Genomic DNA, 13,783 nt, shown 5'->3' on the forward strand with positions numbered 1-13,783 from the left:
TGTATAATCCATACTGAAGGCTATAGTCTTTGATTTCCGTCGGTAAGAGCTTCTGGTCTTCTTCACTTTCAGCAAGCAAAGTTGTGTCATCTGCATATCGCATTCAACTGTGTGTATCATAACATTATGGATAACATTTTGAAGAATGGGAATTCCAGAACACTTAATTGGGCTCATGGGGAACCAGGAGACAATCGTTTGAACAGAACAAGGGGATACTGTGTGGTTTCAAATCAGGAAAGTTATGCGTCAGGCTTATATCCTTTCATCATATTTATCAATAGCTATATGCTGAGCAAATAGTCCGAGAAGTTGGTCTATATGAAGAAGAATATACCATTAGGATTGAAGGAAGACTCCTGATCCCGTTTCTTTGTTGTGCTCTTTAGAAGTAATCACTATCTTGAATTTGGTGGTGATTATTCCTAGGCATTTTGTTTTCACTGTTACAAATATACGCACGCATTGAAATAAATGATTTATATATAGATTTACATATATATATAAAACATGCTTTAGTGAACCTTCTTTAAATATCTCCTTGTGCATATATGTGAGAATTTCTCAAATGTATATATACCTGGGAGTGGAATAGCTGGGATACTCTTACCCTGTATGCAATTTCAATGTTAGTAGGTGTCACCAAATAGCTGTATACTCATTTACACTCTTATAGAAAGTTTGAACGATTCCTGTTTCTCATCATCCTCACTGATGCTTGCTATTGTGAGCTTTTTTTTTCTCCTTCATTTTTGCCATTCTGATGGTACCTTGGTTTTAATGTGCATTTCCCTGATTACTGGAGCTCTGGTGGTGCTGTGGTTAAGGCATTGGGCTGCTGACCAAAAGGTTGGTAGTTTGAAACTGCCAGTCACTCTGCAGGAGAAAGATGAGGCAATCTGCTTCTGTAAAGATTTTTAGCCTTGGAAACCCTATGGGGGTTGCTATGAGTCAGAATCAACTCAGTGGCAATGGATTTGTTTTTGCTTTGGGTCCCTGATTTCTAGTGATGTTGGCCCCTTTTTATATGTTTATGGGCTCTTTTGTGATCATCTGTTTATTATCCTTTGTCAAAGCTAGTTTTAAGTAATTTTGAAAGATTTGTTCTATGTATAGGACTTTACAGTTTGCAATCATTAAGAAAAAATTGAATTCTAGGCTTTGTTTTCTTTAAAAAGTGCTATATCTTTATCTTATTTACTTGTACTGACCCTTTATCTTGGGAGCTCTGGTGGCATAGTACCTAAGGCATTTGACTGCTAACCAGAAGGCTGGCGGTTCAAACCACCAGCCACTCCTCGGAAGGAAGGTTGGGCAACCTACTTCTGTAGTGATACCGCCTCGCAGACCCAAGGAGGGGTTGCTATGAGTTGGGTCCAACTTGACGGTACATAAAAACAACAACAACATCCCTTTATCTTATGAAAGACAATCCTGTAATGTAGCGGGGCAGAGGCACAAATCAAATGACTTACCTAAAGTCACATGACTCTTCAGTGATTTGCTGAAGCCCAGATTTTTCTGATTATTGGTCTGATACTCTTTGCATTGTATTTTATTACTTCTTTTAGATCAGTGCTATTCTGTTGTTATTGTTAGATTAATGTCTGATATTCCCTTTAGCATCTAATAGAGTGATACTCAGGTTCTATTAGCTCAGTAAACACTTCCTGAATGAATGACTGATGATGTGGTTCTAGTGAGGTGACAAAAAAAATATTCATAATAAATCTGTTAAAATGGAAATAGTTTACCTTCCAATGATTTTACAAGTATCTACCTCTGTTAGCTTTGATGAATAAAGAAACTGAATCAACATTCAGCTTTCTGATGTAGCTACAGAATTAATCAGAGAGGATGTCAAAGTAAATCATGGCTGTAAAAGTATAGTTTGTATTTTTTCTAAAAAGAAATCTGCACACCCTTTGGAGGTGAGAGGAATATATATGCAGATTTTGACAAGGAATAAGAATTTTTTCATTTGGTAGGAAAAATTAATTAAGTAGAGTTTTCATGACTAGTGATTTAAATCATAAATCTTACCCATTTTGTCATCTAATCAGATAATGGAGCGTAAGTCAGACATTGATTATTTTGATTTTTGGTACATTGACTCCACCCATTGTGGACATTGATTAAAAAACCACTTCTTCCAGTAGTCACTGTGGTCTTAGCACCTGGATTTTTTTTTTTAATTGGGAATTAAGTAAATGGGGCTTCTGTTAGAAATTTTGCAATGACTTTGCTTTGGGAATTTGAGGCATTCTTGCAAATTGCCATAATTCATTATTATTATTATTATTGAAACTTTACTCTTGAAACTGGAAAAGCAAAATCATACAAAAATATCTGGGATTTTCACTGAGATATTTTCCAAAAATACGATGATAATCCCCTACATTGGTATAGTGTTTTTTAGTTTCCGAGAGTTCCTTTTGTAAGGCATCTCATTTAATCCTCACAGTAACCCTTTTGAGATGGGTGGCATTTTGGGGCTCTGATTACTTTGATCCCTAATTATGAACTTTGGTTGATGGTAGTTGCAGCATGAGAGATTGTGAGCTTTTTCTGTTCTGGTGCCTTAAGCAAATTTGCAAGGCAGCCCTGATGTTAATTTTGGCAGGTTTCATGCCTGCAAATATTGATTGAGCCAGAAGTCCTAGCTGTAAAATGTCACCAGTCGATGTGTAGCCAGCAAAGGCAAGGGGAAACTCATTACTGCAACTCATCTATAACTTGTGGGTCAGGCCACTTACTACCATCTGGTAAAAATGAATGTTTGAAAACTCCCTTTTATTCTGACAAAGGATCATCAGGAGAGGTTAACAGCAGATGATTTCTGAGCGTTTCAGATTGGTTATACCAGTCAGTCCACACCTTGGGTTGGTGACATTCCATATGCTTGATTATCTCAGGAGGTATCAGAAAGCTTTAAAATGTTGAAATTCTGAAATAATGGTAGGAAGCAATTTAATTAGGTATGCACCTCCTTTTCACCCCTGTGTTGTACCTTTCCTCTTCCAATACTGAAGGTATTTATTCTCAGGAAGGAAAGGCAATGGAATTGGAAGAAATACATACGAATACTGCCTTGAAATAATCTAAAAAGTTCTGTTTTTTTTTTAATGTGAGAGAGAGACTTCTTGTTAGGTGCCATCAAGTTGGTTCAGACTCATAGTGACCCTGTGCACGTACAAGAGAAAGAAACAGTGCCCAGTCTGGTGCCATTCTCACAATTGTTGCCATGCTTCAGGCAGTCATTGTAGCCACTGTATCAATCCATCTCATTGAGGGTCTTTACCTTTTTCATGTGACCCTGTACTGTACTAAGCATGATATTCTTCTCCAGGGCCTGATCCCTTCTGACAGCATGACCAAACTATGAGCAGTGAAGTGTGGCCATTCTCGCTTCTAAGGAGCATTCCAGCTGAACTTCCAAGACAGATTTGTTCGTTCTTTTGGCAGTCCATAATATTTTCGATATTCTTCACCAGTACCACAATTCATTATTCTTTGCCAACATCACAGTGCATCAGTTCTTCTGTGGTCTTCCTTATTCATTGTCCAGGTTTCACATACACTGAAAATAGCATGGCTTGGGTCAAGTGTACCCAAGTCTTCAAAGTGATATCCTTGCTCTTTAATACTTTAAAGAGGTCTTTTGCAGATTTGCCCAATGTAGTACGTCACTTGATTCCTTGACTGTCTAGTCTCTAGAGAGACTAGACCAGTTTTATGTGGCTTCAAAGAAATTAGAGACCAGAGAAGGAAATTGTAAATTGAAAAGTTTCTGCTCAAGTTATTCAACTGTAATCGAGCAATCCAAAGATGGAGGTTACACAGTTTAGGGAAGGAGGTAAATTTGTGGTCAGCAGCAGTGTTAGGAAAGCTCCAGGTTATGCCTGACGAGGTATTTTAAAGGGGATTCAAACTTCAGATAGGTGATCGGATTGGATCAGGGTTTCCTAATCAGGAATTTTGACCAGAATTATTGGACTGTACCTCAGAATTATTGCAGGAGGTTGTGCATCTAGATGTATGTAAGCATTTTCAGTAGAATGAATAAATAATCTCTTTCATGTAAATGTGGGCATTAAAAACACAAATTCAATGAACAGGATTACCAAATACATAATTAACTTATTTGTTTATTGTCATTTCATCTTTTTTCAGTCATTGGATACTAAAAAGTGCACCTGGAGAGGGGAGGGTCCTACCAAATATGTTAACATTAAAAAGGGGTCCTCGTCTTAAAATGTAATGGTTAATGGTCAAGACCCTTTTCAGCCTTGAGGTTCTTTGCTATGGAATCAGATGTGTCAAAGAGAGGTAGGGAGCTCTGTACATTGTCTTGTATAGGCCACATTGAGGTTGGCCCTTTGGTAACATAATTTTTTACAGCATACATGCATATATATACAAAATGTCTGTATGAAAGTGGTTATTGTTTCTGGTTTATAGACTGAGAAAATTCAAGCATTTCAGATTGATTATACCAGTTATACCAGTCAATCCACAAGCTTGGGTAGAGAGGCCAGCATTGGAATTTAGGAAAGTCTGACTCCACAGCTCTCTGTTTTCATTTACTTGTCATTTCTTTAGTATCACCCTACTCTTTTCTTTTCGACCAGTCCTAACTTAATACAGAGAAGAAGGACTGTTGGAAATTCCAAAAAACTCAACTGCCATTGCGTTGATTCTGACTCATAGCAACCCTCATTGAGTTTCCAAGGCTGTAAATGTTTCCAGAAGGTTTAAATCTTTGCTCTATCTTTCTTCCACAGAGTGGCTAGTAGGTTCAAACCTCCGACCTTTTGGTTAGCAGCCAAATGCCTTTTGGTTAGCAGCCAAATGCCTTAACCACTACATCACCAGAGCTCCTTGTGTTGGAAATTAGGAGGCTGTATGCTTGCCGAATCTGCAATCCGACTGTGTGAGCACAGACAAGTAACTTAAACCCACTGGGCTCAGATTTGCCTATTTCTAGAAAAAGAGGAATAAACTAGATTATTTCTTTCTCCTAGCTTCAATTTTTGAGTCTTTTCCATTGTTTGATATTTAGGAAACAGCACTTCATGCCCTACTTGGAAAGAAGTTATCTGAGCTCCATAGTGCTAGGTGAAGAATTCCCTGGCTTATACGGCTGTAGAAGATTTCCTTTTTTCCGTTTTCCTAATAGAATTGGATATTTTCTCTTCCATTAACATATCTTTTATGAATTACCTCCTTTTTTAGCCAGGAAGCTTGGAATGTTGAGCTATAGTTACACCCCACACATACACACATTAACACTGTTATATCCTGGTACAAATGTGCTTTTCACATTAATAATTGCAGTGTGTTTTCATAATTTATTATAATGATACCATTATTGCTTATTATAGAAGTCCCCTCCCACTCCCCCTCAAAAGTCTAATTGAGGTTGAGACAGACCATAAATGCGATAATATAGATTGCATGCTCACAGGAAATGGAGTCGGTTTCATAGTGGAGTTTTAATTTAGGATTCGTTCTGGTGATGTAGCCTCTTCCTATGGTACATTACTTTGAGCCCAATATAACTGCATGTTCCCACAGCCCCTCATTATAGCTACAGCTTCTCACTGCTTTTTAATTAAAAAAAAAAAAAGGAGAAAGAGAAGGAGGGAGGGAGGGAAAGAGGGAAAAATGAAACCCAAAGCTGAGGTTAGATATTGTCTGGGTACGCAGGGAGTGTCTTAGGCAGATTGCTTATTTAATTTTTTAACTCTTTCAAAGCTTCCATGGAGATATCTTGATTTCCATATCTGGGAGATGGATGGGTATATACACAAACACACACATGCAAATACAATAAGCTTCAAGATTCCTGGAAAGTAAGGGCATCATCTATACAATCTTGAAGCCTACTGCAGCTTTGAGTGAGCAGAAATTCTTTTTGTATCCTAGAAAGGCTGCCAGCTATGTGGTTGGATGGTGGTGAGTGCTTAGTGAGCATATATACCACTCACCATCTATTTGGAGTAAGGCAGGGACTAGAGAAGGTTGTAAAAACCCTTAAAGGCTGATGTTCTGGTGCATCCGAAGTTAAGAGTTAATCATTTTTTTTCTCTAGTCCTGTAGGCAGCAGCAGCAGAGAAATGACTTTATTAAGAAGAGTTACTTTTATCATTCCTTCATCTTGAGGGATTCCGAACACCTTTTAGATACCAAAACAAATTAATCTCCAAAGATGACTGCTAGGAATGGCTTAAGCCTCTTGGGATTGGGTGTGTAAGACACAAGGAGCACTCAGAACTGAGTGGGTGTCTTTGACAGGCTGTGAGTCTTATGATCTCTTTCTGGGTCAAGAGTCTTTTGGCTCCTTTGTAGTGAAATCAGTTTAACAGCTCAGCTTCCCCACTCACATAGTCTTGCTTTACTTTATGTAACTGATTGCTCTCTCAGGTGAATATTTGGTAAATAAAATGTAGTTTATTTCCAGGTCAGTTTGTTGAGTTAGCATCATGGTTTTTAGCGTGGGACTTTCACAGTCAGGCCTTCAGCTTTGTATGGCTCCATATTTCATTCAGTGTTGCTGGAAAGACGGTTTCATTTTGGCTTTATCAAAGAACAGGAATCCCTCAGATAGAAATCTCCTTGACCTGTACTGTCCAGTATGGTAGCCACTTAGCTACTGTGACTTTGGGACATTTGAAATGTGTCTGCTCTGTATTGAGATATACCGTAAATATAAAATTTATAAGATTCAAATACTTTGTATGGAAAAAAAAAAGAATGTAAAATACCATATTAGTAAATTTTATATTGATTACATAATGAACTGATAATATTCTAAATATATTGGATTACATAAAATATGTTATTAAAATGAATTTCACCTGTTTTTAACTTTTGAAAATATGGCTACTATAAAATTTAAAATACATCTGATTTGTATTACATTGCAGTTTGACAGCTCTGTTCTAGACTCTTAAGCCTTTTGATAGCAAGGCAGTATTTGTCTTATTCACACTTACATCCCCAGTATATGGCACAGTGCTTTATACATCAGAAAACCAAACCCGCTGCCTTTGAGTTGATTCCGACTCGTAGTGACCCTATAGGACAGAGTAGAACTGCCCCCATAGGATTTCCAAGGCGGAAGGAAAATCTTTATGAAAGCAGACTGCATCCACATCTTTCTCCCACAGAGCAGATAGTGGGTTTGAGCTGCTCGCCTTTCGGTTGGCAGCTGAGCGCTTAACCACTGCATCACTAGGGTGCCTTGTCTTACACATAGTTGACACTTAATAAATACCTGTTGAAGAAATAAATCCTAACCTTGATTATTCAGGGTAGTCACATTGCAGAAATGAGTAGAAACTTTTCTATTTGGAGTGTTAGTGTTTGAAAAAGAGATCATTGAAGTTGGAGATGAGAGAAGAACAGAAGTTCTTAAGATTTTTACCTTGGAAGAGAAAAATCCTGAAATAAAATATCTCAGGGCCTTTGAATGGCTTACTCATCTGTTGGTGAAGGGCACGGGAGCTGATATGTTGGCAAAAGAGCCATATCAGAGTGTTCTAATTGATTCTGTTGTGCCCTGCCACAGAGTTGTTACCTGAGGGACTAAAGCTGAGTACCCTGTGGGAGGGAAGAGGGTTGGGAAGCGGCTGGTGAACCTAGAGGGATCTCTAAAGCCCTCTTAGAGATGTTGTGCTTAGACTATTTATAACGGTTGGCAAAGCTATTCTTTCAAGAATCCACACTGGCCCTGTCTATCCCTGTGTCCCCCATTCAGACATCACCCTCCTGAAAGCCTAGGGCTACTGATTAGTTGATTCCTTTAGGACCATTCACCCTTGGAATTCTTTAAGAAATTATTTGTTGAATGAATGATTAGCCAAGGTCTTAGGTTTATGGGTGTGTGTTCTTGCCTGCAAGTCTCTTAACTCGGTCACAGTTAGAATCCTGGAATCATAGCAGATTCTCAGTCCCATCAGAAATTATGTTCAGCATTTAGAAGGGACCAGCATTATCTTTGCAAGAGTTTATTAAAGAATCTTGGCCATCCTGCCTCTCTGCTTGTAAAATAGAATTGTTAACTACTTCTCCCTAGAGATGTGATAAAGATTAAAGGAGGAGCTTTACATTCTGAGGAAGGAAAGAGCTATTTCAGTGGAAATCGTTGGAGGTAAAAATGAAATTCCTTCCCTGACCTCTGAGATGTTTAGTTCAAAGAAGTGGGTTTGAAGGTATGTTCAAAAGAGACATTGCTAGTGTCATTTCCGCTTTACATTTGTTAACTATAGCGGTAGTTAGCTTTCTCCTTTTTAATTGTGGTCCACTGCCTTTTCCCTCTGCCCTCAGAGATAAACAATCCAGAAATCTCCTTTCCATAGAGACCTATAGAGCTCATGCCTCGACTTGGCTGCTGCAGCAGGCTGGCGCTAATCAGAATCGCAGCAGGGCTTGGTTTATGAGCCTGAAAGAATTAGTGCTCCCAAGGGGCTGAAGTTCCTTACCTGCTGGGGAGCCACAGATTTCTAGTTTGAAGCCTGTCCTCCTTTGGGATCAAGCTACCTTCCTTTCCCCTTCTCGCATGAAAACTATCACCTCCTTTTGTAGTCCGAGGTTACTAGCTCACTCCCTTCCTTCCTTCTTCCCTCCCACCCTCCATTCCTTTATTTTTATTTTTTGAGTAGACCCATAATGATGGTGATAGATTTTTGTAATTTCTGTACCTATGGAAAATAAAGTATGATCATATGAAATTTTGATCTATCCCAAGGAGACTGGGAGCAGAGTGGAAAGGAGCAGGTGGCACCCCACAAACCGAGTTGTCTCGTGAATTTTCTAAGCAACCTCATGCTTAGACGTGAGCATGGAGGGGAATGACTTTCTACTGTGGGGGGAGGGGAATGACTTTCTACTGTGGGGAGAGTGGAGTTCAGTCATTGTGTGAGTTAGAAGCACAAGGTGAGATGTGTAATGTGTGTGATAGAAATTTGTCTGTTGAGAGGCGCCTCCCAGCTCTCCCTGTCGCTCTGGTTCCCGAGCTGGTCGCTCTGCTCGGCTTCCCGCATCGTGTGTGCTGCTCCCCTCATGGCGGCAGCCCCTAGCTCAGGGTATGCCTTCTCTGCGCACCCGCTGGCAGGCGGAGAGCCTGTAAGCCTGGGGTCGCTGCAGGGCCAGGTGCTGCTCATCGAGGATGTGGCGTCGCTCTGAGGCACCACGGTCCGGGACTACACTCAGATGAAAGATCTGCAGCGGCGCCTGGCCCTCAGGGCCTCGTCGCTTGGCTTCCAGTTTGGGCATCAGGAAAACGCCAGAAACGAAGAAATCTTAAATTCCCTCAAGTATGTGCCACCAGGCAGTGGGTTCGAGCCTAACTTCACACTTTTCGAGAATTGCGAGGTGAATGGCGCACTGGTGCACCCTCTCTTTGCCTTCCTGAGGGAGGCCCTGCCTGCGTCCAGCGACCAAGCCGTTGCACTTATGACCGACCCCAGGCTAGTCATCTGGTCTCCAGTGTGCAGCAATGATGTTGCTTGGAACTTTGAGAAGTTCCTGGTAGACCGCAACAGTGTGCCTGTGCTCAGGTACAGCCACTGCTTCCCAACCATCGACATGGAGGCTGACATTAAGGCCCTGCTGTCCAAGGAGCCCACCTGTGACTAGGGCGACACCCCCCACCCTCACCCCAGGCTGCTTGGCGATCACTGTGTTACCTTCTGTGGGGATTTCATCAGTGTGGGTATTTCTTCTAAACCTGATTGGAGGAATGCCTGATATCCGCGAAGACCCCCCCAGATGGGTGCTGGTCCTGTCCATCCCAGCCTCCCCTCCCAGACCAAGCTCTGGTGGGCATAGTGCCTAAAGCACTTGACTGCTAACCAGGAGGCTGGCGGTTCAAACCCACCAGCCACTCCTCGGAAGGAAGGTTGGGCAGTCCTACTACCGTAGTGATAACTGCCTCGGAAACCCAAGGAGGGGTCGCCAGGAGTCGGGGCCAATGCGATGGCAAATAACAACAACAACAACAATAAAGTGCTAGACTAAGGAAAACTTAAAAAAAAAAAAAAAAGAAATTTGTTATTATTAAACTTTGCAAGCTGGCAGTGAATGTGACCTTTTCTTGTGTTTGGTAGCATACCACACAATGGTACTTAGCACACTGTTGGTGGGTGCAGTTATCGTAGCAGGTAAAGAGAACCTCAGCAAGGAGCCTGACACAGGTGTTTTGTGTTGGGGAAGACAGAATCCGGTGAGTTACCTCCTTGTCGTAATTTTACATATTTTCTTACTTCTGTTATCCTCTAGAGTTCTTTGACTTTAAATGCAGTTTTTTGAAGTTCACAGAGAAAAGAGTTAGAATCCCCACTTGCAGATGAGGAAACTAAGGCTTAGAGGGTAAATGATGTGCCCAGGTTGGCTCCAGTAGGAAGCTGAGTTGAATAGCGTTGTTGGGCAGTTTGATGTCTGGTGCAGTGCAGTTTCTCCTCAGCTCTGACGCTCCTTTTGGTAGTACCAATTTTAGTACCAGTACTAATTTTAATGAAAAATAACTATAAGAACTCTTCTATGGATTATGATTTAAAAGGCAAAATGAGATCCTTATTAGGGTGGAAAGAGCCCTGGACTAGCAGTCAAGAAGTGTCAGTTCTGTTTCTATCTCTGCTGTTGGTTTTGTCACTTTGGGTAGTACTTGACTTCTGGGCCTTTACTCTTCTGTGAAGTAGATAATTGGAGTGTAGTAGACCCTTTGGAGTTACATATGTAATATTCCTGAAACTTGTGACTGACCCTAAAAAGGCTTGTTATCTTTCTTAGACATGAATTAAAATCGTGTGCTGAGGGGTTGGTATTGTGAGTTGAATCCTAATTAGTAAGTGAGCCTAACCCAGTGTCCCCATCTCAAAGTGGCTTTGTTCCTTGCAATTTCTGAATAAATAGGAACTTTAGTGAAGTGATAAAACTTTGCGTGTTAAAGAAATTCTGAATTCGACTAACTTATAGATGATGTTGGTGTTACATGCATAGAATCTTTAAGGGTCTGAAAAATAACCACTTAAAACATTACTGCATTTGTGGGAGAAATTGTATGCCATGGTGCCTTTCAGTCACTGGGAAATCCTTGAAGGCTTTTTGAATATCTACTGTCTGTACCATCTAGGTTTTTCCTAGCTCAAAAATCCGGTGTTTCTTTTCTCTCCTTCTCAGCCCAACAGGGGCACAAAACGCCCCCGGGATGATGAAGAAGAGGAGCTGAAGATGCGTCGGAGGCAAGCGGGTACCCGAGAACGTGGCCGCTATCGGGAGGAGGAAATGACCGTAGTGGAAGAAGCAGATGACGACAAAAAAAGACTGCTTCAGATTATTGATAGAGAGGGGGAGGAAGAAGAGGAAGAGGTAATGTGGTAGAGAGCAGGGTGGGGGCTGAGAAGGCTGGCTCTGACGCTGTAGCTGTAGAAGGCAATTCTGGGTCAAATACTTCACTGAGCTTTCCAGCTTTGTCTGTAAGATAGTTACGAATACTTATTTCTCACTGTTAATATGATAGTTAAATGGGATAATGGAATTGGGACAGTATTTTGCAAAGTATAAAGAACATTATAGATACAGTTTTTAAATGATTCTGGAATATGCACTATAATCAAGGCCCAGGCATTAAACTGGAAGAACAGAGAGGAAAGGGCTGTTGGTACTGACTGGGGAGGGCCAGGGAAGGCCTCCTACACCATACCGAGGCCATGTTGAAGGCACTTAGGTTTTTGAACTTGTGAATTGGCATTGATGTAGTCTTTGAAAGAGGAGCAGAATTTTTTTAGTCAAACAATAGAAGGGCCTTTTGGGCAAATGAAATGGCATTAGCAAAGCAGCAATTATGGATTTGGTATTAGTGTGACTGAAAAAATGCAGTTTCGGGAAAGAGATACCTTAGGGCCTTTGCACTCATTCCTGCTCTGGGCCTTTTTACTTCTGTGCCCTCTGCTGGAATGCTCTTCCCCTAATATTTTGCATGACTGATATCTATCTTTCTTTCTGTTTTAAGTTTTTATTGTGATTTGGGTGAAAGTTTACACAGCAAATTCATTTTCCATACAGCAGTTCATACACATTTTGTTTCATGACTGACGCAGTTGCCCACAGCGTAACAGCTCTCTTCCCACTTTCTCCCCATGGTTACCTCTTCTCTGTGTACTTCCCTCCTACATGCTTCACTCCCCCCGCCCCAGCTGTGTCCCTGTGCAAATACTGTCTTTCTGTTCTCCCATGATAGATAACTGCAAGGAGTGTGTGTACCTCATGTGAATGTTCACCCCATATGAGGTGTTGTTTGGCTGGAAGCCACAGGAGTGAGTGCAGTTTCAGACCGAAGGGCAACTAGGGGCCATAGTCTCAGGGGTCTCACTAGGCTCTGTCAGAGCAGCAAACCTGGTCTCTTTTTTTATGATTTTGAGTTTTGTTCCACATTGTTCTCCCACTCTATTGAAGATCTCCTGCACCAATCCCCCTCTGAGGGGTTGACAGTGGTAGCTAGGTACCATCTAGTTCTTCTGGTCTCATGATCTACTAGTCCCTTGGACTAATTGTTTCCATTGTGTCTTGGTTTTCTTCATTCTTTTTTACTCTGGACAAGGAGAGACCCATCATTGCATCTAGATGGCCACTTGCAAGCTTTTAAGACCCTAGTCACTACTCACCAAAATAGGATGTAGAACAATGTTTTTGTAGTATGGTATGCCAGTTGAACTTCATGTCCCTTGTCATGATGGTCCTCAGCCCACAGGTCCAACTATTCACTCCCTCAGGGTAGCTGGCCAAGAAGCCACAACCTTGCCTGCCCCTTGTCAGTAATACCATATGCCCAGACATTCTTACAGCACATAAAGATATACATGTAGAAACATCATGTGCCAACCCTATACGTGGTCATAGGCACACTCCACCCTGCCTGGACATACCTGATCGTTCAGCTTGTCTACTCATCTGTCTACCCATAGATCAATGCTTGCCATCACTGACAATGCAGTACTGTACATGCAATCTTTGTTGTCTGCACTTCCATGTACTTCTCTGTGTCTTGCTCTTCCCTCAGTGCCACGGTGTTGATCACTTACTTTTGGTATATTGCCCTTCCCTTCACCCAAATCAATACTTGTCTCTAACTACCTAGCAGTGTTACCTCCTGTCCCCTTCCATCCCTGGTAACCAAGGAGAATTTCCCTGTATAAACCTTTCCTTGACTTTTTACATTAGTGAGCTAATACCATATTTGTCCTTCTGTGATTGACTTATTTCGCTTAGCATAATGTCCTCCAAGTTCATCCACATTATGTGGTGTTTCACAGATTCTACATTATTCTTTAGGGTTGCATAGTATTCCATTGTGTGTATGTACCATAGTTTGGTTATTCATTCTCAGTTGATGGGCACTTAGATTGTTTCCATTCTTTGCTATTGTGAATAGTGCTGTGATGAACATGCATATGCATGTGTCTATTCTTGTCCTGGTACTCACTCCTTTAGGATATATACCTACTAATGGGATTGCTGGATCAAATGATACTTCTAATTCCAGCTTTTTCTTTTTTCTTTCCTTTTTTTTTATTGTGATTTGGGTGAAGGTTTACAGAGCAGATTCACTTTCCATACAGTGGTTCACATATGCTTTGTCTCATGACATTGACCACAGTTTACCACAATGTAACAGCTCCTCTTCCACTTCCTCCCCATAGTTACCTCTTCCCTGTGTCCATCCCTCCATGCACTCCTGCCCCCTGAGCTGTCTCCCTGTGCATAAACAGCCCTTCTTTCT

The 13,783-nt window shown here is 41.2% G+C and overlaps 2 protein-coding genes across 2 annotated transcripts in view; both read left to right on the forward strand.

Annotated features, from left to right (window-relative positions):
* The first annotated feature begins 8,952 nt into the window (after positions 1-8,952).
* On the forward strand, positions 8,953-9,642 carry LOC103191867 (glutathione peroxidase 1-like). Its single transcript, XM_007934744.1, has one exon. The coding sequence runs from the start codon at positions 8,953-8,955 to the stop codon at positions 9,640-9,642; it is 690 nt and encodes a 229-aa protein (XP_007932935.2).
* A 1,545-nt stretch (positions 9,643-11,187) lies between these two features.
* The window catches only part of CTNNBL1 (catenin beta like 1), a 169,766-nt gene continuing 167,170 nt past the window's right edge, over positions 11,188-13,783 (forward strand). The window contains exon 1 of the mRNA XM_007934654.2: positions 11,188-11,373. Coding sequence (XP_007932845.1) covers positions 11,236-11,373 — 138 coding nt within the window. The 5' untranslated portion in view covers positions 11,188-11,235. The remainder of the gene's footprint in view (positions 11,374-13,783) is intronic.

This window comes from Orycteropus afer, unplaced genomic scaffold (assembly GCF_000298275.1).
Source record: "Orycteropus afer afer isolate SDZICR_OR568_19922 unplaced genomic scaffold, OryAfe1.0 scaffold00020, whole genome shotgun sequence".
Classification (NCBI taxonomy): domain Eukaryota; kingdom Metazoa; phylum Chordata; class Mammalia; order Tubulidentata; family Orycteropodidae; genus Orycteropus; species Orycteropus afer.